Raw genomic sequence first — 26,604 nt, 5'->3', positions numbered from 1 at the left:
CTTGTCAAAAGTCCCCTCCCAGCTTTCTTGTAGGCCCCCTTCATGTACTGGAAGGCTGGTATGAGGTGTCCCCAGAGCCTTCTCTTCTCCAGCCTGAGCAGCCCCAACTCTTGCAGCCTGTCCCCATAAGGAAGGTTCCCCAGCTCTCTAATCATCTTTGTATGAGTATCACTGGGCTGCAGATATCACAGTACCTGACAGAGGAGCAGCTGGATCCTTATCCTTGTTGTTCTCCATGGCTGCAGCAGCTAGCACATCATCAGCTTTTCCATCTGAGCACTTGAGTGATTTTCCCTCTGTAGCAAGGGTGCCTAGAATAATACCAGGAAACAGAAGACAGAGCTCTCACTTCAGTGACTGCAAAGATTTGAGTCTATTTCCATCTTTTACCAAGGCCTTCAGTGCAAAAAGATCACACATCTATGCCCCTAATTAAGGGCTCACCTGTTACTGCTGCAGTGTTTTCCAAAGAGGATGTAGGAACTTCTTGTGGTGAAGTGAAGTGATCACTGTCAAAACAGAATTCCGTCAGAACTCATCTGTGTTACACAGTCTTAATAAAAGCTTGTAAAAGCTTGCACAAGCTTGCACAAGACCTGACCTGGATGGGATGAGGGTGGCTGGTAGCCTTGGCTCTTCACAGTCAATCTTAACAGAAAGAGAAGAGTTAGTATCAGGCAGTGTTGCTATGGGAGTAGAAAATGTCTGTGTCCAAGTTTCAAGCAATTGCCCCAGCTGTGCCCAGGTTATCTCAGTAGTGAAGACCTAGATGGTAAGTGCACTGCATGCAGATTCACCTGCTGCTAAAGCCACCCTTACACAGGGTGTAGGCTAGCATTTTGCCATCATTTGGAGTGCTAACTAGGATTCTACAGAAGTCTTATCTCAGGAACATCATCCTTTGAGGGGTATTTCTGTTCCTGCCCTCATGCTTTGCTTCTAACACACAAGTGTACAGGTTAGCATACCACTGCTCCAGCTTAATGCTGTGCATCATGATGTATCCATTTGCAAGCTCTTGGCCTCAAACCCTCTAACTGAGATGTACTGCACAGAGCTTCACTCTGCTGTAGCTCAGACTCATTCAGGTAAATTGCTACTAACAGCTCCACTGAGAAGATGATGAGAATGCAGAAAACTTGCAGGGTGTGTTACAGCTTTTAGTGCCTGCCTTTGAATGACACAAGGCTTCAGGATCATGTATAACAATTACCTAGCCATCTGAGAAGGCTTCAGCCCTCCTCCTTTCTATGCAAACAGCAGAGAGGCATTCAGCAGCTGAATGCTGATAAGTTGCTTTGCTCTTGTTCCTTTAGCCACTACAGTGTGGTTCCAGACCAGAGTTATCACATCACAGACAAAACCAACATCCTCTTCAGCTTTTTAACATGGCAAGGGAGACACTGAACAGGAAAACAGCCCTCTTCCTCACTTCACCCTGGGTAACATCAGCTGGCTTATTCAACTGACAGACTGGCTTCTCTTTATGGGTGAAAAACACAGGGAGAAACAGAATTATAAAGGACTATGTCAATAATTGCTTGTGGTGAACTGCTGAAGAGGAAAAAAAAACCCAAACCAACCAAAACCCCTCTCAAGTAAACAAGAGAAGAGAAAAGAAAGAAAAACCAAACCAGAAACCAAGCCTGTCTCCAAGCAAAGAAAGTATGAGGCTGGCCAGCTTTGGGTAGCTCCCTGCACATCAAAGGACCAAAAGCACTACTGAAGTGGGGGACAGCCACAGAAAACAAGTATTAGTGAGTGACTGCTGATGCTCTGATACCTTCCTTTCCCCCACTAATGTCCTCAGAGGACCCAGAACAGTAGAAAAGGAAGTGGCCAATGCCCTCCAGTCACTTCCAGGAGCAACCAACTTCTCCCAGCATCACTAAGTGCCTTCTCTTTCTTCTCTGCTTGCCCACCCACTGGAGCTCAACTACGCTCACAGAGCCTTGCTGGATGTTTCCTCTAATACAAATCCAGGCTATTTTTAGTCGTATTTGAATTCTCTGTTCAGCTTAAGGAAGTCCAGCACTGCATTTGCCTTGTTCAGGCCACTATGTCTACAGGAGTAGTGAGGAAGAAGGCAGTGTAAACAAACATCCCATTGGAGTGAAAACAAAAGAAGCCTAAAGGGCTTTAAAAACAAACACCCAAGCACCACGCCACCCAAGCAGACCCAAAGCACCCCTCACAGCACCTGGAGCTGCATAAAGCAGTACATTATACAGGACACAAAGGGGGCTACAAGAAGGTTGCAGAGAGACTGTTTGCAAAGGCCTGCAGTGACAGGACAAGGGGCAATGGCTTAAAATGAGAGAAGAGCAGATTCAGATTGGATGTGAGGAACAAGTTCTGCACCATGAGGCTGCTGGAACACTGCAACTGGTTGCCCAGGGCAGTGGTTGAGGCTCCATCCCTGGAGATCTTCAAGGTGAGGCTGGACAAGGCTCTGAGCAAGCTGATCTAATGAAGCATGTCCCTGCTGACTGCAGGAAGGGCTGGACTGGATGACCTTTGGTGGTCCCTTCCAACCCAAGCTGTTCTATGACTATTCTCCACACTTTCTCCCTCCCCAGGTAACCACATGGTAAGTGGCTTTTGTTTAGAACACAGGAAAACTCTCAACTCTGGTTTTAAAGCCCCATACTGTTAGGGCTGTGGGCTCCCATAGATTGCACAGGGTACACCAAGAGGAACAGCAACAGGACAACCCCACTTGCTAGATTTCCTAATAAAAACCTGTTTGCACAAGACAGGGAATGGTTCTTCTCCCTCATAAAAGGATTACAGCTAAGATCCTGCAGTACATTCCTAGTGGCTTCTATTCTAAGGAGCATAACAAAACAAGGATCCTCCATCACAACAAATTCTTGCCACAGTCTTGGCTAACTTCTCCCAAATAAGCATGAACATTTGGAAGGCCTAACACATGGTTTAGGCTGCGAGATGACTCTCACATTTATAAGTAAATTGAAGCAAGTAGAAATAGTATCAGTCAGGGTTGGAAGGGACCACAAGGATAATCCAGTTCCAACCCCCCTGCCATGGGCGGGGACACCCCACACTAGATCAGGCTGGCCAGAGCCTCAGCCAGCCTGGGCTTAAACACCTCCAGGTACGGCACCCCAACCACCTCCCTGGACAACCCATTCCAGGGCTTCACCACTCTCATGGTGAAGAGCTTCCTCCTCACATCCAGCCTGAATCTCCCCACCTCCAGCTTCATTCCATTCCCCCTAGTCCTATCACTACCTGAGATCCTGAGAAGTCCCTCCCCAGCCTTCCTGTAGGTCCCCTTCAGATACTGGAAGGCCACAATTAGGTCACCTTGGAGCCTTCTCTTCTGCAGACTGAACAACCCCAACTCCTTCAGTCTGTCCTCGTAGGAGAGGTGCTCCAGCCCTCTGATCATCCTCGTGGCCCTTCTCTGGACACGTTCCAGCACCTCCACATCCCTCTTGTAATAGGGGCTCCAGAACTGGACAGTACTCCAGGTGGGGTCTCACCAGAGCTGAGTAGAGGGGGAGGATCACCTCCCTTGACCTGCTGGCCACACTTCTCCTGATGCAGCCCAGGATCTGATTGGCTTTGCGGGCTGCAAGTGCACATTGAGAGCTCATGTGGAGCTCCTTGTCCACCAGCACCCCCAAGTCCCTCTCTTCAGGGCTGCTTTCCAGCCAGTCACTGCCCAGCCTGGATTTGTGCCTGGGATTGCCTCAACCCAGATGCAGGACCCTGCACTTGCTCTTACTGAACCTCATGAGGTTGGCTTGTGCCCACCTCTCCAGCCTGTCAAGGTCCCTCTGGATGGCCTCCCTTCCCTCCAGCGTGTCTGCTGCACCACACAGCTTGGTGTCATCAGCAAACTTGCTGAGGATGCACTCGAAAGCCCAAGCTTCGTCTGGCTCTTACAAGAGCTCTCTTAGTGAGTAGCTCCTAAACTCTTAGGGTTTAGGACACTGACAACATTTTGACAAAATAATCTGAGATACTTACATGCTGAATGGCTTGAGCTGCTCAAACATCTGCAACCACAGTGCACCAACCAACCTCCCACTGGGGAACCTTGTCCTATTAAATGGTTATTCAAATTCTTTCCTGCACGTCACAGCGTTCAGAGCAGATGCTGGACACAGCCACTTTGCCTCTTTGTGGGACAAGCTTTCATGTTTCCATTTCCAACCCTTCCCCCCCACACCCCTCTAGAATATTCACATGGAAAGGTCAGATGTGACTAAGAAAAAGGCAAAAAAAAAAATGGAAAATGACATTTCTGAGCCCAGCTGGAGTTCCAGAAAGCTCCAAAGCAATGAAGCATAGGCATTTCAAGCAACTTTGCATGGCTCTGACTTTCCAGAAGGGCTGGATAAAGCAAGAGCCTTTAAGATTATCCTCTTAAATAGCTTAAGTAGTAGCAACATAAATAGCTTAAATAGTAGCAACATAAGCTAAGAATTCCTCATTACCCCAACTGAGCAGTGTGCTGAAACCACAGGCCATCCCCACCAGACTTGCTTTTCACCATCCCTTCACTTCCAGCTTTGACATGCTGCTAGAGTTAGAATAGACTTAACCAGGTTGGAAAAGACCTTTGAGATCATCAAGTCCAACCTATCACCCAACACCATCTAACCAACTAAACCATGGCACCAAGTGCCTCATCCAGTCTCTTCTTAAACACTTCTAGTGATGGTGACTCCACCACCTCTCTGGGCAGCACATTCCAATGGCCAATCTCTCTTTGTGATGAACTTCTTCCTAACCTCCAGCCTAAACCTGCCCTGGTGCAGTTTAAGACTGTGTTCTCTTGTTCTGCTGGTGGTTGCCTGGGAGAAGAGACCAACCCCCACCTGGCTACAACTTCCCTTCAGGTAGTTGTAGAGAGGAAGAAGGTCTCCTCTGAGCCTCCTCTTCTCTAAGCTAACCAACCCCAGCTCCTTCAGCCTCTCCTCACAGGGCTGTGCTCCAAACCCCTCACCAGCTTTGGGCCACTGCTGCACTTGCAAGGTATCTCACACTGGCTGAGGCAGGTCTGAGGCTGCCTGCTCATCAGTCTTGCAAAGGTTATTTCCAGCATGCATGAGCACTCCTCCATCATCACCACCAAGACCAATACCCAAGTTTGTGAAGCTAAATAGAAGCCCTGTGGGCAGGCCTGGGAATCTAGATTTCACCAGTGAGTTATGTGGCACAAACACAGAGCACAACTAGGTGTGCTGAGCTGCAGCTCATCTTGCTGTGGCCATGAGGGAGCCAACTGACAGCTCAAGCTGTATGTGCAGGATTCCAAACAGCAGTGAAGGCATCTCTGAGCACATTAGCTGAGTGAAAGTTTTCATACAAGCAAAAATATTTTCCAGCTGTGGAAGGAAGTTCAGAGAAGGCAGCATTCACAACTAACAACATCCTGTGGCTCCTTGCAGGTGGATAAACAAACAGGCTAAAAAAAAAAGGAATCACTTGGACTTCCCCCTGGCAGAACTGAACAGACAACACTGCTTCAAGCCTTGAAACCATATTTAACATGCTCCCCAGCTAAAAGCATGACCTAGATGCACGTGGTCAAGACATTTGAGTCTGTAAGAGTTCTCCTGAACAGAAGGAACCACTCCACAGAGGACAAGATGTCACAGCCCCCTGCTGACTGATGTGATGTCAGCTCTATTTATCTTGAAGCAATACTGATTTATAGCTGCTCAATCTGGATCTGGGTCTAAGTAAGGCACTATACATGCTTGAAACCATTCAAAACCCACATCTTGGTTATCTGAGACAGCACTCACCTCAGTAAGTGAAGAGTCCATCATTGTAATGGAAACAGGAAGGTCTGCAGCAGTACAGTTACCAGCATAGCATATTTTCCACCTGGCAACACGCATTTGATTTGCATACTGCCCCAACAGCAGAGAGCTATTTTGCCCATTTTCCTTAAGTACATAACTGAAGTCACTGCTAGTTGTGTAGTCAGACAGCTGGTCTCTTGAAAGACAGACAAATTCATCACTAACATCAATCCCTCCTCCCCCAAACAGCAAGAACCACCACCAGTCCTTCTAACCTCCTCCACACTGCACATGTCTACAAAAAAACCCAGTGGCAAAAGCTTCAAGAGCTGCTGAGCCTTTTGCTGCAGATTGCCTGCTTCTGCATCTTCAGGAACATCCTAATCTTTTCAAACATTCACTGACAGCACTTAGCTAGCTTTCACCAGCTTAAGCAGCTCAGTCTCTATTTTAAAGATGTAAGGAGGCAGCCTGGTAAGCAAAGCCCTCAGAATTCCTGCTCTAAACTCTGAAAAATATGTGACTCCTCAAAGCCAATAGGATTTTGGCTCTTAAACATGGGAGTCAGTTGTGAGTTAAACACTGAAAATAGACACAAGGATGCCTGCACTATGCTTCAGCTCTCCAGCACGAAATGGAAAGAGCATCCCAGTATTGGCTAACAGCTTTAGTCACCAGTTTAATTACTCTTGTGATTAGAAGCCAAGTGTTACCCCCCAACACTGAGCACTGAGTGTCCTGTCTTTCCTCTAAGGGATGCCCTGTAGTTGAACACAGCATGTGCTGAAGATACAGCTTTCCCCTGGAACCTGCTAGATCCTGTGGACTCTTCCATCTTTCATCTCAAAGAGGTTGATTGCCATCTTACTTGCACCCCACTGATGTCACATCTGAAGCAGATGCATATGCCAGGGAAGAGCTTTCAAGCATCCAGCTGTGCACAGGGCATGAGGTCTCCAGCGTCAGAGCATCTGTCACAACAGGCAAAGGGAAGAGTGGCAGTTACTGGCAAAGCTGGGTTTAGTCACATGTTAAGTTTTGACAAAGCCTAAACTAATCAAGAAGCAGACCAACCAAATACAGCTTTGTAATAAGGCAGCTTCCATTTTGGTATGAAAGGGTTAGGTTATGTGGCCTTGATGTGTTTTGCAGATGGAGAGTCTGCAGCAGCTGGGGACGGGGATTTTCCAATCAGCTTTTTTGTGTGGCAAAGAGGGCTGGGAAACCTTATCTTGTTTGTATCACTAGTGGGGTAGTGCCAGCTGGGAACACCTGCCTTATCTGTGATTGGATTGTGCTATTCCAGCAAGCTGCAACCATGGTCCAAGCTGACCCACTGAAGCAGCCCTTCCAGAAGGGCACAATGCTCTTGTAAGGAGCAAGTGCAAACAGGCAACATCATCTTCTATTTCCTCCAGTGTGACACAGAACTACATCTGAGCATTCTATAGATTGTGTGAGAAGTGACTCTCTGCTGTACCATCTCACTGCTGGAATAAATGCTGTGTCTGCAAAATCCCAAAAGCATTCTGCAGTTCTCTGGCCCTGCAATGAATACCTGGCAGTGGCTTTTAATCCTCATAAGGCTTTAGAGTTGCAGGGAAGTACCAACACCCCGTGAAAGCAATAGAAACCAGTAAACACATTTTGGTTTTCTTCCTCAGGAGTCAGACTTTCAAGTTTTTAACTCAGGCTTGACCTCAGCTCAATAGCAAAGCAGCAGGACATCACTTGCTGTCTCAGTGTGTGAGTCAGAGTGAACAGAATGAATGTTACTCAAGCCCCCTTGATACTGACTGACAAACATCATCTCAGGAATATACTGGGATGCAGGACTTATACCAATAGTTCCTTAAGCTTCTGGGAACTCTTCTCTGCCCTGCTGAGGCCATATCTGCAATACTGTGTCCAGTTCTGGGCTCCTCAGTTCAAGAAGGACCTCAGGGAACTACTTGAGAGAGTCCAGCACAGAGCAACAAGGATGCTGAAGGCAGTGGAACATCTCCCTGCTGAGGAAAGGCTGAGGGAGCTGGGGCTCTTGGGCTTGGAGCAGAGCAGCCTGAGGGGCGACCTCATTCATGTTTATAAAGATGTGGAGGGCAGTGTGGGGATGGCAGTACCAGGTTCTGCTCAGTGATGCCCAATGACAGGACAAGGGGCAATGGGTGCAAGCTGGAGCAGAGGAGGTTGCAAGTGACCAGAAGGAGAAACTTTTTCCCTGTGAGGGTGCCAAGGCCCTGGAGCAGGCTGCCCAGAGAGGTTGTGGAGTCTCCTTCTCTAAAGACATTCCAAAACCTATCTGGATGTGTTCCTGTGTGACCTACTCTAGGTGATGCTGCTCTAGCAGGGGGGGTTAGACCTTTGGAGGTCCCTTCCAACCCCTAACATCCCTATGTGTGGTGTCTCTAGGCTGACACACAACCACTTTTTCAGGTCTTACAATGAAAGACTTGTAAACATGGTTTAGCCTCCCGGTATACACAGAAATAGGCTAAAGCCAACACAGATTTTCCACAGACTTCCAGCACCTTGAGCAACATTGGTACCCTTCTAGCAACTCTTCTGATCTTTCAGGAGAGACAGAAGAATGGCCAATGCCAGCATGTCTTACCTAGTAGAGGTGTACCATGGCAGTAGGCAACATCCAAGCCCAGTGTCCTGGGAAGTCCAGTGCACAAGGTGGTTCCTCCACTCCACGGTGGTTTAGAGCAACAGAGCTGCTAATTGCAAAACAGAGTACTGCTGCTGTTCAACCATGCTCAATACACTGAGGCCACCAATTTCCCTGCCCCCACAGTGTTTCATCTGCATTTATGGAACTGTTAGTGTTGCATCATCTGTTGCTTTTTTGTCTAGAAGAGCTCACACATCCTTCGTGGGCAGAACAGGTACAGGAAGAGGTGGAATAATTCAAATTCACATTTGCAACAGACTTGTTGGTTCAACTACATATGGAATTAGGTACTACAAACCAGGCAAGATGAGTAGGGCAGAGCAACATAAGCACCATAAGGGCCACAAGGATGATCAGAGGGCTGGAGCACCTCTCCTATGAGGACAGACTGAAGGAGTTGGGGCTGTTCAGTCTGCAGAAGAGAAGGCTCCGAGGTGACCTAATTGTGGCCTTCCAGTATCTGAAGGGGGCCTACAGGAAGGCTGGGGAGGGACTTCTCAGGATCTCAGGTAGTGATAGGACTAGGGGGAATGGAATGAAGCTGGAGGTGGGGAGATTCAGGCTGGATGTGAGGAGGAGGTTCTTCACCATGAGAGTGGTGAAACCCTGGAATGGGTTGTCCAGGGAGGTGGTCGAGGCCCCGTCCCTGGAGGTGTTTAAGCCCAGGCTGGATGAGGCTCTGGCCAGCCTGATCTAGTGTGGGGTGTCCCTGCCCATGGCAGAGGGGTTGGAACTAGCTGATCCTTGTGGTCCCTTCCAACCCTGAATGATACTATGATACCTCACCCAAACAACCAACCCTATGAAAAAACAAATCAACCCCATTAAAAAAAAACCCCAAAGAAAATAAACAACCCCCCCAGCCAAGCAAATAAACCCAAGCCCCATAAAAATAAACAAGCCAATAAAACCCTTTTGGGCCAAGCTAACCCAACCAGATAGACAAAAATAGTCATCCAGTGCCCAGCATCTGCTACACAGATCTCCCTCAGCAGAAGCAGGAGCACAGCTCCAGCTGGAGACAGCATGGACACAAAGCACTGCTCCACCATCCCCTACCCCTGAATGCACAGCACTTGCTTGCTAGTCACTGCTGAAGGTGGCTCCAGGGAACTTCTGAAGCAACACTTAAGGCAGCTGTACTTGACCTAATGTTGTAACAACTTGAAATTGAAAAAAGTAGACCCACCTTCAGCCTCTGATCCTTCTCAGAAGGCAATTTATCAAATGCCTGAAGTTTGTCACAGAAACAATTGGAGACTGGATGTGCAACAAGGTTTTGGATATACTTTTGTGTGTGGACTTGGTTGTGCATGCACATACAAGTATGTGTCTCAGGTTTTTTTTTTAACTCCATGTTTAACTTGGCAAAGTTTCTCACAATGAGGTTATTTATTTCCTTCAGGTCACAAACCAAACCAAACCCCACCACCACAACTGAAATAAACCCCCCCAAGAACCATTATCACGTTTAAAACAGGGTCAGCAATGGCCACTTACCTTCCCCTTTACCAGCTCATCTGGTGTGAGCAGCAGACTGGAGTCAGATTGTAACTCTACATAGCACTGTTGCAACAGAGAAATAGTTTAAAGGCAGGCAGACATAGAAATAAGAGTAAAAAAGAGACAAGCCACACTGCTACTAAATACAAAGGGGAATTTTAGCTAGTTGAACTACTTTTCACCTATCAGGAAACCTCCGCAGTTGTTTCCCCTTGCTACTCTCAGCCTTCAATTCTGCAGACCTTGCCACGCACAGACAAGTGATATTCACATGCAGCTGGTCCACAGCTTTGATTCTGCCCCTCTGATGCCCCTGTTACAGCCTAGGATACTTATAAGGACAAACAGAAGATCCTGAAAGGTAACTTGTTGTTCTATGTTAAATCCATACCATTCAGACCCTGAGCTACAGCATTCCTTACTAGAGTTGGTTAGGGAAATAAAAGTGTCTTCCCACAACACCTACTCCTCCACCCCCTTCTAAACTTGGAGAATTTATATTCAAAGCCAAGCACTCTAGGATTATATAATTTCCTACATACTTCCACAGAGGGGCACAAAGGAATGTTTCACTGCCTAGGACAATGTCTGCATACTGACAAATGCTTTATTACAAGACTCTGAACATTTGTTTTCCAGATTGACACAGAAGAGAGCTGACTGTGTGGGAAAAATCACAGCAATGCATCAGAGAAAGCTTCATAGAATGGCTTTGGTCAGAAGGGATCTTCAAGACCATCTTTTTCCACTCCACACCCCCCCCCCGCCCCCCATGGGCAGGGACAGCTCCCACTACCCCAGGTTGCTCAAGGCCTCAGCCAACCTGGCTTTGAACACCTCCAGGGAGGAGGTATCCACAACCTCCCTGGGCAACCTGTTCCAGTATCTCACCACCCTCACTGTAAGGAATTTCTTCCTGATCTCCAGTCTAAATCTGGTCTCCTCAAGCTTCAATCCATTACCTCTTGTCTTGTCACTACAAGCCCTTGTCAAGAGTCCATCTGCAGCCTTCTTGTACACCCCCTTCAGGTACTGGAAGGCTGCTAAGGTGCCCCTGAAGCCTTCTCTTCTTCAAGCTGAAGAGCTTCATTTACTTCAGCCCCAACAACTGTTTAGAGTGAAGACCAACACTACCCCTGTAAGTTCTAGCCCCTTTTTTCCTACAAGACTGAAAGATAGATCATGTGCAGACCAGTACATACAGTTTACTGCCCCCACAGTTATGCATGGCAAAAAAGAAGAAATGAGATGAAGTTGACCTCTGCTGTGAGTGTCCTTCTACCAGAGCACATCCTATGCAAGCCTACCTTTTCTTCCACCAAACAAGCACCATACCTGGCACAGCAATTCACAGAGTCGCCTTTGAAGCAGTTCCCATCTCAGAACGTTGGCAGTTGCTAAGAAGAGACATTTACAAGTCTGACATTGTTCCTTATCATTTGATAACAAGCAGGCAGATGTTACAGCCTCTTTAAATCTGACTGCCTCCCATCACAAACCCATCCTGCTTTGCTTTAGTCTGTTTTTCACAGGAAAGAGAACTGCCAAATGGTGAGTTCCACCCTCCAGAAAACGCTGTGGTTAGTTTAACCCTTGTTAGAAAGAGGGGATCAGTACTTCCCCAGAATGTCAGGTTAAGGTGCCACAGTTCCCTGTGACTCCATTATGACTTACTGGAAGTGAAGTACTTGTCCTTACAATGTGACATCCTGTACAGAAGTTTTAAAGTCAGGGAGCTCTCTGTCACACTTAAAAACATTCTTTGTTGAAATCTGCCCCCAGTGACTTCTACATTGACTTGAGTCTACCATAGCTTTTATACCACACCTAATAATGGGGCAGGAGCAGGGCAAGATGGTGAAAGGAGATTTCATTAGCACAGTCACTTCATAGAATTATTTAAGGCTGGAAAAAAAAGCCTTTAAGGTGATGGAGTCCAACCACTAACCTAATACTGCCAAGTCTGCTGCTAAACCAGATCCCTAAGTACATCAACCACTTCCCTAGGCAGCTCACTCCAGTGCTTGGCAATCCCTTCCTCATATCCAAACTAACCTTCTCCTGGTACAACTTGAGGCCCCTTCCTCTCATCCTGTCACTTGCTACTTGGGAGAACAGACCAACAGCCACCTCGCTACAATCTCCTTTCAGGTTGTCAGAGAGAAAATATGTCCTCAGTCTCCTTTTCAGGCTAAAACAACCCCAGTTCCCTCAGCCACTCCTCACAGAACCTCTTGTCTAGACATTTCACCAGCTTTGTTACCCTTCTCTGGACTCACTCCACACCTCAGTGTCTTTTCTTGGGCACTTCATCGCCCAAGCAGAAATCAAACATGGCTCTCAGTAGCTTGTTCAGCTTTTTCACTGGATGAGAGCTATAGCAATTAGTGGCAGGGCACAAATACAGAAGGGGCTGTACCAGGTTTAGTTTAGTTGATCAGTAGCTTCCTTGGCCAACAGGTTTCCTAAGTTGTCATCCCTTACCACACAGGTGGCAGGAAGTAGAGGAATGGAATGGGTATGTAGTCAGAGGAGAAATCTTAGTCTTTCAGCCAGAAGTGGCACTGGACCTGTCTGGCTTTCTACAGGAATATAAAGCATTCTCCTCCCCTACTCCCATCCTTGCCAGCCTTGTTTTTCAGAACACTTTGCAACTTCTCTACACATCTATCAGTTTATTCCTATTCATCTACAAGATTTCTGCAGGCTGCTCAGACTCATTTAAAGCCAGTCTCAGCCATTTTTTGGGGTGGGTGGTTTAGGGGGAGGTCTCTTTGGGATTTTTAATTGTATTTTTTTATCTTCTTTTTTTTGAGTCACAGGGGCACCAGACAGTTCCACCTGTGTGGGGTTCCATCCCTTCAGTTACTCTGGTTTACTTTGTCTGTTCAGGGCTGTGAAATGACACACTGTTTCCATTGTTGTGCCTCTTGCCAAAATACAGCCCTGCTGTTGGAGGGAACAGTAAACAGGAAAGCAACACCAGCGCACACACCTGCCTGCTGTTTAGGCATTGCTCACAAGTCAGCAAGCACAGTCTGGAGCTGTTTCTGCCACAGCAGGGCTTAACAGTTGTGCCTTAGAGCTAAGAGAGTCCCACTGGCTATGAAATGGCTTTGCTGGGGAGGGAGCATTTCCCCAGGCAGGACGTGAATACAACCCAGCTGAGAACAGCCTGGCTCTGGGGTTGGACCCCACAAGGCTTTCAGCTCAGTATAAAGCTGTCATGTACAAGCACAACCATATACAAGCACAACCAGAAAAAGGTGTGGAGTGACAGTTTCTGTTCTGGTTCCACCACACTGCCTGTCTGCTGGGAGAGGGAGGGTTAGTTCATTTATTGCTACAATTAACATGGAGCTTTCCTTCCCCCTTTTGGTGCATCCAGTTACTGACTCATTCATTCTCCAAGACAGAGGCCACAACAAGGCACAGAGAGGCTTGAGGATGAGGGGTGGAAGTCTAAGAAAGAAATGCCACATGTGCCAAAATCTACTTCTCAACAAGAGGAGAAACTTCTTTACAGTGAGGGTGTTAGAGCACTGGAACAGGCTGCCCAGAGAGGTGGTGGAGTCTCCTTCTCTAAAGGCTACCAAGAGCCATCTGGACACATTCCCATGTGACCTGCCCTAGGGGACAGAGGGGGAAGGAGGAAAGGGGGAGGCTGGACTTGATCTCTGGAGGTCCCCTTCCAACCCTTAACATTCTATACTACTATGATCTATCCTACAAGACAAATTGTAGTTTCACATGAAATTGTCTGAGACATGGTACAGGATGAGCACCAGCCACAGAGCCCTGGGAAATGCATGTCTGAGGCCAAGCATTCAGAGGGATTGAGTTCAATTATCTTTTATTTTGCAAACAGCGAGGGATATGCACTCCAGAAACTGGAAAGCAAACACCACACATTGAGGAATCAAACCACTGCATTCCTTAATTGCCCAGACTTTTGAGGTGCTTATGTCAGCAAGGAAGCAAGAGGTAGTATGAAGTTGCCATATTTTGGCAGCAGAAGCTGCAGGTGTGAGATGCAATGGCAACTGCTTTCTACTAAAGAGAGCAGCCTAGTAGCAGGCAGTTAGTCAAAAACACAAAGCAAACAAGCAGCAAGCAGAATGCAGAGTGTAAAAAAATAGTAAAAAATTAAAGAGATCAGAGGTATTTGACACAGGAAGCTTAAGACAGAGGGATGGCTTTGACTGTTAGCAGTAAGGTGGGCTCTTCAGGTATGGGAACAGCATCTTTAGTAAAGGAGTGCCTGTGGTACTCAGGGAGTTACTAACCCTTTCCTCCTAGCATTGGAGATTGTTAGGAGCTTTTGCAGCTTTGGTCTAGCCCAGCACCAACTCACTGGGATCCCACCTGATTCTCAGCCAAGACACCATAGAATGGTTTGGGTTGGAAAGGACCTCCAAAGGTCACCTACTCCAACGCCTCTGCAGTCAGCAGGGACATCCTTCACTAGATCAGCTTGCTCAGAGCCTTGTCCAGCCTGACATTCAGTATCTCCAGGCATGGGACCTCAACTACCTCCCTGGGCAACCTGTTGCAGTGCTCCAACAGCCTCATGGTGCAGAACTTGTTGCCAACATCCAATCTAAATCTGTTCTTCCCTCATTTCAAACCATTGCCCCTCATCACTGCAGACCTTTGCAAAAGGTCCTATTACTACAGACATTTGTAAACAGTCCTTCTGTTTCTTGTACTTCAGGTACTGGCAGGCTGCTATTAGATCTCCCTGGAGCTCTCTCCCCTCCTCCCCTTCCTCCATCTCTTTTTAAGAGAAGACTCCCCAGAGCATTTGAATCACTTTACCAGCCGCCCTGCAGTGCAGTTCCATTACCCCTTGCCCTAAATATGAAAGACCTGCCCATGCAAGAGCACACTGCAGGAGTTACTCACTTTTCAAGTCGTTCACCTTTTCTTGCAGCAACTGGCAAGTGCTTGTTAAAGCTGCATTCACATCCCTGAGTTTTTGCTGCTCAGAAGTGGCTTCCTCTAACTTGCATTTCAAGGATGCAGCTTCTTCACAAGCAGAGTGAAAGGCTCCGGCTTGATCCTCCACCTAAGCACAAAACAGCATTCAAGAAACAAAGGAGGGAGAGGAAGGAAAAAGATGAAGAGGCTAACAGAAGGAGCCTCTGCAGTTCATGTACACGAAACCAAACTGCATCTGCTCTTTCTCAGGAAGTGATAAAGCTCCCTCTGAACTTCTGCATTTTTACGTTGGGGTGGACTGTGCATGAAAGCTATTTTGGGGTTTTTTCTCTCTCCTCTTTTTTTTTTTAAGCCACCACAAATATGCAATGCTGCCTCTTTCATCAGCAAACTGTTGTCACCACCCCCTCAAATTTTACTTCCTCTGCCAGTTCCACTTTTGAAATGAGGTACACTGCTCTGAACATGCAATTTCCTTTCCCAAGAGCAGCAATGCATTGTACGTAGCCTTTTTTCATCTGCATCCTTGCTTCCTGTGCAGAAGGAACCAGCCTGCCCCTTACCTGTTTGCTGGCATCCTCAAGCTGTGTTGTAGCCTTTTGCAGCTCTAAACCAAGGGCTTCTGCCTGGCCAGCAGTTTCTGCTTGTAACTGTTTGACAGTTTTTATCTCATGTTGCCTGCAGGGTGGGAGAGCAGAAACCACAATGGTGTTGCTGACATCTTGGAGCAGGCATGGGAGAGAGAGATGACACGTGCTAGCTGAGACAGGCAGCAAGAGTCACACTGAGTTGCTGTATGCTGCAGCTCCCCAGGATCCAGTACCAGGGACTTAGTTCTTGCTAAGCAAAATTTAAACCAGTAAGTAGATAAGGCTTTTCTATAGCAGGGATAGAAGTTTTCCCTGTTTCTCCCCAGCTGATCAGTGCACCAGCTGTGCCAGCCCCAGCCAGCTGGATATCAGAGTGGAAGACACAAATATCCAGAGAGCTTTCCAAGAGCAAGAGCTGAGGAGGGGAAAACTTTTGCCATTTGGTCAGCAGAATGCATTGCCTCATAGTCTAGGAGAAACAATAAGGGGATATAAACCAAATCATTATAGGAAAGATATTCTAGAGCTAGTACTGCAGATATACAGCTCCTCAGATTCACTTCCCAGTATCTCAGAGTGTATTTAACTAGACAGCAAGCAGATGCCATCAGAACCAGCACCAAAGGTGATGACTTTCCAAGTACCTGATGTTGGGAGGTCTACATTAACAACACTGAGTGGAAGGTAAGTCTGGCAGTATGACTATTCCAGGGATGCAAAGCCCTAGGAAGCTGCTTACACTCCAAACCAAAGGCATGACTGCTTGATGGCCGCACCCAAAGAGTGGCTGTCAATGGCTCCATGTCCCAGTGGAGGCCAGTGACAAGTGGAGTCCCTCAGGGATCAGTCCTGGGACCTGTCTTATTCAACATCTTTGTGGGGGACATGGACAGTGGCATTGAGTGCCCCCTCAGCAAGTTTGCTGATGACACCAAGCTGTGTGGTGCAGCAGACACGCTGGAGGGAAGGGAGGCCATCCAGAGGGACCTTGACAGGCTGGAGAGGTGGGCACAAGCCAACCTCATGAAGTTCAATAAGAGCAAGTGCAGGGTCCTGCATCTGGGTCGAGGCAATCCCAGGCACAAATACAGGCTGGGCAGTGACTGGCTGGAGGGTAGCCCTGAGGAGAGAGACTTGGGGGTGCTGGTGGACAAAAAGCTCAACATGAGCTCTCAGTGTGCACTTGCAGCCCGCAAAGCCAATCAGATCCTGGGCTGCATCAGGAGAAGTGTGGCTAGCAGGTCGAGGGAGGTGATCCTCCCCCTCTACTCAGCCCTGGTGAGACCCCACCTGGAGTACTGTGTCCAGTTCTGGAGCCCCTATTACAAGAGGGATGTGGAGGTGCTGGAACGTGTCCAGAGAAGGGCCACGAGGATGATCAGAGGGCTGGAGCACCTCTCCTATGAGGACAGACTGAGGGAGTTGGGGCTGTTCAGTCTGGAGAAGAGAAGGCTCCGAGGAGACCTAATTGTGGCCTTCCAGTATCTGAAGGGGGCCTACAGGAAGGCTGGGGAAGGACTTCTCAGGATATCAGGTAGTGATAGGACTAGGGGGAATGGAATGAAGCTGGAGGTGGGGAGATTCAGGCTAGACGTGAGGAGGAGGTTCTTCACCATGAGAGTGGTGAAACCCTGGAATGGGTTATCTAGGGAGGTGGTCGAGGCCCCGTCCCTGGGGGTGTTTAAGAGCAGGCTGGATGAGGCTCTGTCCAGCCTGATCTAGTGTGGGGTGTCCCTGCCCATGGCAGGGGGGTTGGAACTAGCTGATCCTTGTGGTCCCTTCCAACCCTGAATGAAACTATGAAAATTTACACCTAGTGTAGGACAGCAGAAGGCTGACACTGCCAGTACGCCTGGGTTCCACAAAGAGAATAAATTTAGTTCAACTCTGCTTTCCTGAATGTCTAAGCAGAGGTTTACACCTGCTGGGTTTTGCTGCCATATTTGTAACATCCAAACTCCTCTAGCAGGAGCCAACAAACTGAAATGTGAAGTGTATTTTCATACTTAACAAGGTAACTCCTTGAAGCTATACCATGGTGAAAATGGGACATAAGGTTTTCTGGCATTAACAATTGTCTTCCAGATCAATGATACTTGCAGGCACATGTTACAGGTGCTTCACACAAAACCAGCAGCAGTTTGTTTAATGGTTGCACCTGCTAGTTATGCAGTGCCCTCAGGCTCTAGCTACTCAGTCTGTGGTCTCCCTGGTGCTTTCAAAGACACCTCCAAGATGTTACTTCATACACTTCACTCCCACAGTGCAAATGTTATGCTAAAAACCCCTCTCCAAATCAGCAGATAATATCATCTGTGAAAAAAGTCTGCAGAATTCAGTTGAACTTTGTTCCACAACACAAAAGACCCAACCAAAACAAAACAAAACCCCAAAAAACAAAACCCAGCTAAGCCAGGGGTACCTGGCAGAGAGCTCTTTCCTTAGGTGGAACTCCTCTGTCTTGGCTCTCCTCAGATTGCTTGCCATTCGAATGAAATCCCTCTCCAGGGCCTCTTTGTATTTTTCCAAGAGATTAAGTTTCTGGATCCAAAGGTGTCTTTTTTCTCCCAGCTCTTGCTTGAGAACCTGTGGAAGTTTTAAGCTGAGTTGCCATATGGTCAGATGAGAAGCAGAGTCAGAGAGTCAACCAGAGCCCTAATTTACATCATCAGATTTCATTGACCTGCTCCAACCACTTAGTGCTGGATGTAGATGATGATACCATCAGAAAGAGAGAAGGTGGATGATAATACTTTGTAATCTGCTGGTTGAAGATGGGAGGAGAGAGTGAGGGAGCAATGAGTAAAAATACATTTTAATGAGGCAAAGAATATAAAGGACAGACAGGTTTTCATTTTACACAACACTGTTGTGTGCAGTCTAGGAGGTCAACAAAGCTACATGAACTCCAAATTAGTGCCCTCTACCTCCTCAGGCTGGTGGGATGTGGGGACACACAGCATAGACCCCTGTCAAGTATCAGTAATTTAAGACTTATTTTAAGATGCAGCAATGCATAACAGTTTGCACAAGAAAATGTAAGACAGTTCAGTTTGATGAAGGGCTCCCACTGTTTTCAAAAGGTCACTTATGCAGCAAAAGCCACTCTCAGCCTTTCCTCCTGGGCAGATCTAGAGCAGAGAGGTAGCCGAGAGGTAGCCTCCTTTGTCTTCAACCCTCATGAAGAAAATATACAGGGAGGGAATGTTTATGCTGAGTGTGGCAGGAGATTACATGGTGCACAAGGAAGTCTTTTCAACTTATCCCAGACAACCTCCATCCCCAGATACAGCAATAAAAGTACTATTTCATAAGGGAAAGTGTTAATAATGGCACCAATTTGGGTTTGTATTCCAGCAAAATAAAACCCCCAAACCACACTAAATCCATATTTGTCAAACAGGTCTAGTAGATGAACTCTGCCCAAGGGAAGATGTTGTGATTAAAAGCTTTCAAGTTTTACCTCTGATTTGTAGGAAGAAAAAGGGAAAGAGGGTAAAAAATTAAGTATTAAATGGCACTGCATCCTCTCTATTTCTCTGAACAATGACTTGCAGTGGAAAGCACTGAGCAAGAGGAATTTAGTCCTCTCTCTGTGGTGTCTTTGAACACACAAGACAGAGTCCCTGGCTCTTAGAAAATGCCCAATGAGAGTCAAACAGAGCTACAAATCAGGTTGGGATTTCTGGCATTTTACATTAGTTGAAAGGGGAAAGCATCAGCCCTACAAATACCATTACCTACTTGTGAGTTAGAGCCAAATGCTGTTCATGAATCATAGAATGGCAGGGCTTGGAAGGGACCTCCAGAGATCATCCAGTCCAACCCTTGTGCCAAAATAAGATCACCTAGGGCAGGTCCCACAGGAACACATCCAGATGGGCCTTGAAAAGTCTCCAAAGACTGAAACTCCACCACCTCTCCAAGCAGCCTGTTCCAGGGCTCCAGCACACTTGCAGAAAAGTTTTTCCTCACCTTGAGGTAGAACTTCCTGTGCTCCAGTTCATGTCCATCACCCCTCATCCTATCACAGGGCACCACTGAAAAAGTCTATTCCCTTCTCCTTGACACCCACCCTTCAGATATTTGTAAACAGTAATAAGATCTCCTCTCGGTCATCTTTTTTCCAGACTGAACAGCCCCAGCTCTCTCCACCTTTCCTCATCAGATATTCAAGTCCCATCCTCATAGACTCCATTGGACACTCTGTATTATTTCCCTGCTCCTCTTGAACTGGGCAGCCCAGAACTGACCACAATACTCCAGGTGTGGCCTCAGAAGGGCAGTATAAATGAGTGGGATAACTTCCCTTCACCTGCTGATCACACTCTTCTTAATGCACCCCAGGATACCCTCAGCCTTCTTGGCCACAAGGGCACATTGCTGCCCCATGAGCTTCAAACACAAAATCTCAGCACAAAGTATCATGCTACACCCCCACCCCCATCACCAAAACCCTTAACAAAACCAAACCAACCCAAAAAAGCACCAAAAAGAGAGCCTGAGCAGTTTTACTAGATATAATGTTACTAGGATGACATGGGATGTGACTAATCTGAAGATGCCCACATCCTGAAGAAGAGCTTCTCAGCCAAGGCAGGCAGCATTTGTTCTTAGAAATAAGGTCAGTTTGACACCATTTGGCTGCTTCTGGCTAGGTGAGCACTAGTAGGTTTGACATGCAGTCACTGCTCCCCCACCAGAGGCCCAAGGAGGACAGGACCTTCCATTTTTAAAGAATCATCTTCCTTGCTCCTCTGTTAGCTTAGTTTCCAGATGCATCATACACTAGCAGCTAGAGTAGGATTCATTTGGCACAATCAACTCCAACACCCACACCAAAAGTTTTTAGCTTCACATGTTTAACATGAATTTGATCCCCATGTAAATGGTAAATTAACAACCATTTTTCAGCTGTGACAGCTTTGAAGAAGGAGCTTGGAGCAAGGCATGAACCAGCACTTTCCCAGAGTCTGCCCAAAGTCACACTAGAGCGAAGAAAGTGAGATGCTTGCACCTTCTCCAAGGGGAAGCTTTCAGGATTTACATAAACTAAAAAAAATAACTAAAAATGGCTGCAAATTGGATGGCTCCAATGATTGAGAAAGGTTGATTCTCCAAAGACTGAGAATGCCAATTTACTCTGTTCTGGTGAGACCTCACCTGGAGTACCACATCCGGCTCTGGAGCTGGAGAAACTGATGGAGCAGGTCCAGAGGTGGGCCACAAAAATAATCCAGGGGTGGAGTACCTCTGCTATGAGGCCAGGCTGAGGGAGCTGGGGTTGTTCAGCCTGGAGAAGAGAAAGCTCTAGGGAGACCTAATAACAGCCTGCCACTACCTGAAGGGGGCTGCAAGAAGGCTGCAGAGGGACTGTTTGCAAAGGCTTGGAGGGATAGGATGAGGGCCAATGGTTTCAAACTAGAGAACAGTAGATTTAGACTGGATGTCAGAAACAAGTTCTGTACCATGAGGGTGCTGGAACACTACAAGAGGTTGCTCAGGGAGGTAGTTGAGACCCCATCCCTGGAGATATTCAAGGTCAGGCTTGACAAGTCTCTGGGCAGCCTGATCTACTGGAGACTGTCCCTGCTTACTGCAGAGGGGGTTGGACTAGATGAACTTTGGAGGTCCCTTCCAACCCATACCATTCCATGGTTCTCTAACAGGCCCAGCTACATTTTGCAGCACTACAGGAAATGAAGGGCAGCCTTCTGCTTAAGAAGATAACAGCTTAAAGCAGTACACACTGTGATGCCACTTGCTCATACTTAAGTGGGGAAACATTGAGGTCTTGGCATCTAGTAAGGAGCTGAAAGACAGCATTAATACCCAGTTTAGTGGAGTTTTCTGTAGCACTGCTCACAACAGATCATTGAAAAAGCTACATCCAGCAAGATGAACGTTTCAGAAACTGTGCTGGTATAGGGTATGTGGTGGTCAGCTGGGACATGGAACAGGAGCAAGAGAGTTGAGCTGTGTCCACAAACTGCTGCTACCATACAGGGAAGTTCTTTTTGCCAGTTAGGCAAAAGTCTTTACTTCCAAACCTCACAAAAGGTACAAGAACACACACACTATGCAAGGTTAAATTGTAAAATATGGTTTTGTAGGACTTTTTCCTGTGCAAGGTGTGCAAACACTTTGCCCTTCACATGAAAAGTCAATCCTGTGAAGGCTTTGATTTGGAAATAAAGTTATGTAGTCATGTCTCTCCTCTCAGTGGTGAAACCATTCACTACCATAGATTCGAGGCACAGGGGAAAAGGGTGCTCGAAGCACACAAATATAGAGCAGACAGAAAAATCTTCACAGTTTGCACAGTGTAGTTTTGTCACCTGATCTCATTTTCCTTTTCAAACCCACTTGCTTCACCTACCCTTTCCTTCAAGCATACTTTTAACACAGTGGGATCTTGCAGAAGACAAAAAAATTGCAGAAGATTCTTGTCTCTGAACAGCCATCTCTGGCCTCCAAGTGGACTGCCATAATCTCAAGTAATTAACAAGCACAGCATGCATCTTAAGTTCTCACACAGCCCCACTATGTCATAGAAGAGTTCCAAAGAAACAATTACTTACCCCAAGATTTCTTTCCCATGCCTGTTGCATGTTGACATCAAAGTCTTTCACCCATTCTAGAGAAGTCATGATGAGCTCCTCTGATTCAGAGGCTTCCTCTAGCTGCAAAGGAATTAACAAAATCAGAAGACAAAACAAACAACATCATCATCCAACAGTGACATTTCTAGTCCTAGTCTGACAGAATGCTGCCCAGAATTACTCAGGTTGTAAGTGACAGTGTTAGATTAGGTGCCAGGGGTTAAAGTGTGCTGCACCCCCAGAGAAGCTGCTCCTACTTCTTGAAGAAGAGTAAATATGATCTGACAAACAGTGCTTGGAGAACCCCTCATTAAAAGGCTGATAGAAGCCAATAATATTTATTCACAGAAGCTCTGCTGCTGACCAGGTTTTGCATGATAGCCTTGAAGTTCTCTCCTGCATATTCAGGTCCCTGAAGTAAAAACAGCACTTCACGGTCCAGCGTTTCATCCAGGGACATCGACTCAGCCTTGGTGATCTTTGAAGAGATGGAAGAGACAGCTAACATGTTTTGACATCTCCTTACTGCAAACCAGCATTAGTGACATTTACACTTTTCCAAAGGATTTGCCAGAAGGTCAGAGCTACTGAAACCTGAAGTCCATAAAAGCTATTCAAAACCACCATGTCCCAGGAGCTTACACAAAAGCAAGTCAGTCAAGCTGCTGGGATACCCAGTGTGAATCTTCACATCAGCAGTAGGCAAGAGGCAGCCAACAATTAGTTATCTTTACTCAGAAGCAGCTTTACAAGCAAGGAATGAGTAGAGCTCTAGTGGTGGAATTGTGTCCTCTCACAGCACTTAGTGACTCACTGTAGTGAGATGCAATAGGGGACAACAGATTGCTTGGGAGCTGCCTGGCCAAGTGGACCTCTCATTTCTGGTCCTGTAGTTTCAGTTTAGTGTTGCACATGTAGCTCTCTGCAAACATACCACATACAAAACCAAGTCTTACATGAAAAATCACTGCAACAGCACCTATTTCTTGTCAGCTCTGCTGCACAGCTTGTGCTTGAAGGGAATACAGTACTGTAAAGAAGGATGGAGTGAGGCCAGTGTCTAGTGGAGACCCTCCAGGGCTGGTACTGGGATGAGTACTATTCAATGTTTTCATCAATGACCTAGATGAGGGCACCATCAGCAGCTTTACTGATAATACCTAACTGGGAGGAGTGGCTGAGATCCCTCAGGCTGTGCTGCCATTCACCCAGGCCTGGGTAGGCTGGATAGTTGTGTGGAGAGAAACTGAATGAAATCCACAAGGCCAAGTGTAGAGTCTGCATCTGGGAAAGAATGACCCCATGGACCAGGGTAGGTTGGGGACTGAGCTGGTGGAGAGCAGCTCTGGGGAAAGCAACCTGGGAGTCTAATGTCTTCCTGTTCCAGGATTACTAATGATCTACGGGGATTAAGGTCTTCCTTCACTGATGCAAAACAACTGGGATGAGAATCAATGAAGATTTGATTCATACCTCAGAAGACTGAGCAAGTTCCAGTTCACAGTGCAGTGAATTCATGCCTTCAGGAACACTGCTGTTAAATTTACACAGCAATGGGAGACTCAAGCCATTTCTAAAAGAAGCAGACAAAAACCCCAGACATCAGCCCTTTTTCAGTTTAGAGAAACTGCATTTCTTAAGACCTGTCCACAATACTCACAAGATCAGCTCTTGCTGCATGTGTTGCATGTTCTCCAGTAGCTTTTTCTTTTCTGTCCTCAGTGTCTAAAACACAGCACAGACCAGTGTTAGTCTGCCATGCAGAATAACCACAGGATCTGCATGCTTTCCCCCCAGTGTCAAAAGCTAAACTTGGGTTCCATACCTCTATTATTGAGGAACATTCCACAACTGTTAACTTCAGTTCTTTGATGGCCTGCTCCTTCTGCAGAGATTGGGGTGGAAAAAAAAAAACCACAACAAACAAAACATTTAAAGTTTATAATCTGATAACTAGCACATTCACAGAATCCCAGGATGGGTTACAGGTTGCAAGAGACCTCCAAAGGTCATCTAGTCCAACCCCCTCTGCAGTCAGCAGAGATATCCTCCACTACACCAGCTTGCTCAGAGCCTTGTCCAGCCTGACCTTGAATATCTCCAGGCATGGAGCCTCAACTGCTTCTCTGGGCAACTTGTTGCAGTGTTCCAGCAGCCTCATGGTGCAGAACTTGTTCCTAACATCCAATCTAAATCTGCTCTTCTCTCATTCCAAACCATTGACTCTCATCCTATCGCTGCAGACCTTTGCCAACAGTCCTTCTTGTAGCCCTCTTCAGGTTCTGGAAGGTTGCCATTAGGTCTCCCTGGAGCCTTCTCTTCTCCAGGCTGAACAACCCCAGCTCCCTCAGCCTGTCCTCATAGCAGAAGTGCTCCAGCCCCCTGATCATCTTTGGAGCTGGGTCAGAAGAGGGCCCCATCAGGTCACACAGGATCATAAATTGTTAGGGGTTGGAAGGGATCTCAAATGATCATCTAGTCCCACACCCATGCCCTTCCTGTGTTGAGGGTTCCAGAGCTGGACATAGCTGGACCTCCAGGTGAGGTCTCACCAGAGCTGAAGCGCAGAATCACCTCTCTCCATCTGCTGGCCCTGCTGCTTTTGATGCAGGCCAAGCTACCATTGGCCTTCTGGGCTGCAAGTGCCCACTGTTGGCTCATGTCCAGCTTCTCATCCAGCAGCACCCCCAAGTCCTTTCCTCCAGGGCTGCTCACAATCTCATGCCCCAGCCTGCACTGATATCTAGGATTGCCCTGACCTAGGTGCAAGACCTTGCACTTTGCCTTACTGAACCTCATGAAGGGCATTTGTAATATTTATGGCTAAGGTGCATTGTAACCAAAATAACACTACTGCAGGCTTGAGTAAGCTCTTCAATTTAGGTTTGAGCAGCAATCCTATTATGTAACAAAAACAGTTGTGAATTTAAAAGCATATTGGCTAACAAAAGATCTCTTTTCTGTGTAATGCCTGAAATTTAAGGCAACAGAAACACGCTTGTCCAGGTACTGTGTCTTACTTTATTATTTCCCTGGTTTCTGTGGCAGCAGTAGTAGGTTAAACCAGACAGAAGCACTCCAGTTTAAGCTGAAAACCTGGACTATGTTGTGCCTGGCACAAGTTTTAATCACAACAAGCATTAATCACAGCTGACCCTTAAAGCAAGCTGCAATGCTCTGAGGCTCCTCATTTTAGCTTTCACGATTAAGCATATAGATTGTAGCAAACCCTGGATGATTACACCTCTCTAATGAGAATGGGAAAGTGGACTTGTCCTCTCTCTGAATCACCATTTCTAGTTTGACATAAAAATTAAGCACTGTGAGCAAGAGACGGGAAGGAAAGGATCTTTAGCAGATAGATTCTTCCACCAGGTGCTGAAGGAAGAAGCCTTTGGAAGCTTCTGTACATTTTTCTCAAGTTTGTGAATTTATTTTGTTTTAATAGGTTGTGATTTTCTTTATCCTTTTTTAAAAGGAAAGCAGAGCCTGAAACCTTTAATTGCACTGACTCATAACCAGGTCCTGAAGCAGATCTCGCCTACTTTGAAGCCATTTATAGGCTCAGGTTCTGTAATGTGAGAACAGTAGAAATAGAAGTGCCACACTGAAGATAATTGCTTTGCCTTTGTACAAATCATTTCAGTGTCAGTGTTTTCAGTCAAGACAATCGTGAAATAAAAGCAACTAACCTGGGCCAAACTTGCCTCTTTATTCACCACAGTGCTCTCATAGATATGTGCTTGGACCTAAAGAAAAGATGAGAAGTCATTCCAGTCATCAGTATGCTCTATAATACAAGTCTCTTTCTATCTCCTGCATGGAAAGCAAAAAGGAGATCAACATTTCTTGCTTACAAAAACCAAATTCTTCCTTGCATGGTGTATTTCAAGGTTCAATTCTTGTATCTAGTTAAAAGAGAAAGTGTTCTAACTTTCTCAGCCACCTGGGTTTCCTCTTCTCTGTCCAGGCTAATAGTTTACAGTATCACAGTATAACTAATGTTGGAAAGGACCTCGAGGATCATCGAGTCCAACCTATCAACACAGACCCCATGACTAGACCATGGCACCAAGTGCCACGTCCACTCCCCTCTTGAATGCCTCCAGGGATGGTGACTCCACCACCTCCCTGGGCAGCACATTCCAATGATAAATGACTCACTTGGTGAAGAACTTTCTCCTCACCTCGAGTCTAAACAGCTTGAGACTGTGTCACCTTGTTCTGGTGCTGGTTGCCTGGGAGAAGAGACCAACCCCTTCCCGGCTACAACCACCCTTCAGGTAGTTGTAGACAGCAATAAGGTCTCTCCTGAGCCTCCTCTTCTCCAGGCTAAGCAACCCCAGCTCCCTCAGCCTCTCCTCACAGGGCTGTGCTCAAGGCCTCTCCCCAGCCTTGTTGCCCTTCTCTGGACATGTTCAAGTGTCTCAATGTCCTTCTTAAACTGAGGGGCCCAGAACTGGAAACATAGAATCACAGAATGTACTGGGCTGGAAGGGACCCTCAAA

General features: G+C 46.8%; 1 protein-coding gene across 1 annotated transcript in view; it reads right to left on the bottom strand.

The window, feature by feature from the left end:
* The window catches only part of IRAG2 (inositol 1,4,5-triphosphate receptor associated 2), a 50,704-nt gene that overhangs the window by 11,295 nt on the left and 12,805 nt on the right, over positions 1 to 26,604 (bottom strand). The window contains exons 11-27 of the mRNA XM_068141969.1: positions 25,789 to 25,845; positions 23,922 to 23,981; positions 23,757 to 23,821; positions 23,570 to 23,669; positions 22,461 to 22,574; positions 22,076 to 22,177; positions 17,917 to 18,080; positions 15,468 to 15,582; positions 14,869 to 15,031; positions 11,299 to 11,360; positions 9,961 to 10,026; positions 8,398 to 8,506; positions 6,655 to 6,757; positions 5,787 to 5,868; positions 602 to 648; positions 445 to 509; positions 195 to 311 (exon numbers count right to left, since the gene is read on the bottom strand). Coding sequence (XP_067998070.1) covers positions 195 to 311; positions 445 to 509; positions 602 to 648; positions 5,787 to 5,868; positions 6,655 to 6,757; positions 8,398 to 8,506; positions 9,961 to 10,026; positions 11,299 to 11,360; positions 14,869 to 15,031; positions 15,468 to 15,582; positions 17,917 to 18,080; positions 22,076 to 22,177; positions 22,461 to 22,574; positions 23,570 to 23,669; positions 23,757 to 23,821; positions 23,922 to 23,981; positions 25,789 to 25,845 — 1,591 coding nt within the window. The remainder of the gene's footprint in view (positions 1 to 194; positions 312 to 444; positions 510 to 601; positions 649 to 5,786; positions 5,869 to 6,654; positions 6,758 to 8,397; positions 8,507 to 9,960; positions 10,027 to 11,298; positions 11,361 to 14,868; positions 15,032 to 15,467; positions 15,583 to 17,916; positions 18,081 to 22,075; positions 22,178 to 22,460; positions 22,575 to 23,569; positions 23,670 to 23,756; positions 23,822 to 23,921; positions 23,982 to 25,788; positions 25,846 to 26,604) is intronic.

Source organism: Melanerpes formicivorus, unplaced genomic scaffold (assembly GCF_026170545.1).
Source record: "Melanerpes formicivorus ecotype bairdi unplaced genomic scaffold, bMelFor1.0.p_v2 SCAF_8, whole genome shotgun sequence".
Lineage (NCBI taxonomy): Eukaryota > Metazoa > Chordata > Aves > Piciformes > Picidae > Melanerpes > Melanerpes formicivorus.
This window is presented reverse-complemented; position numbering and strand designations above follow the sequence as displayed.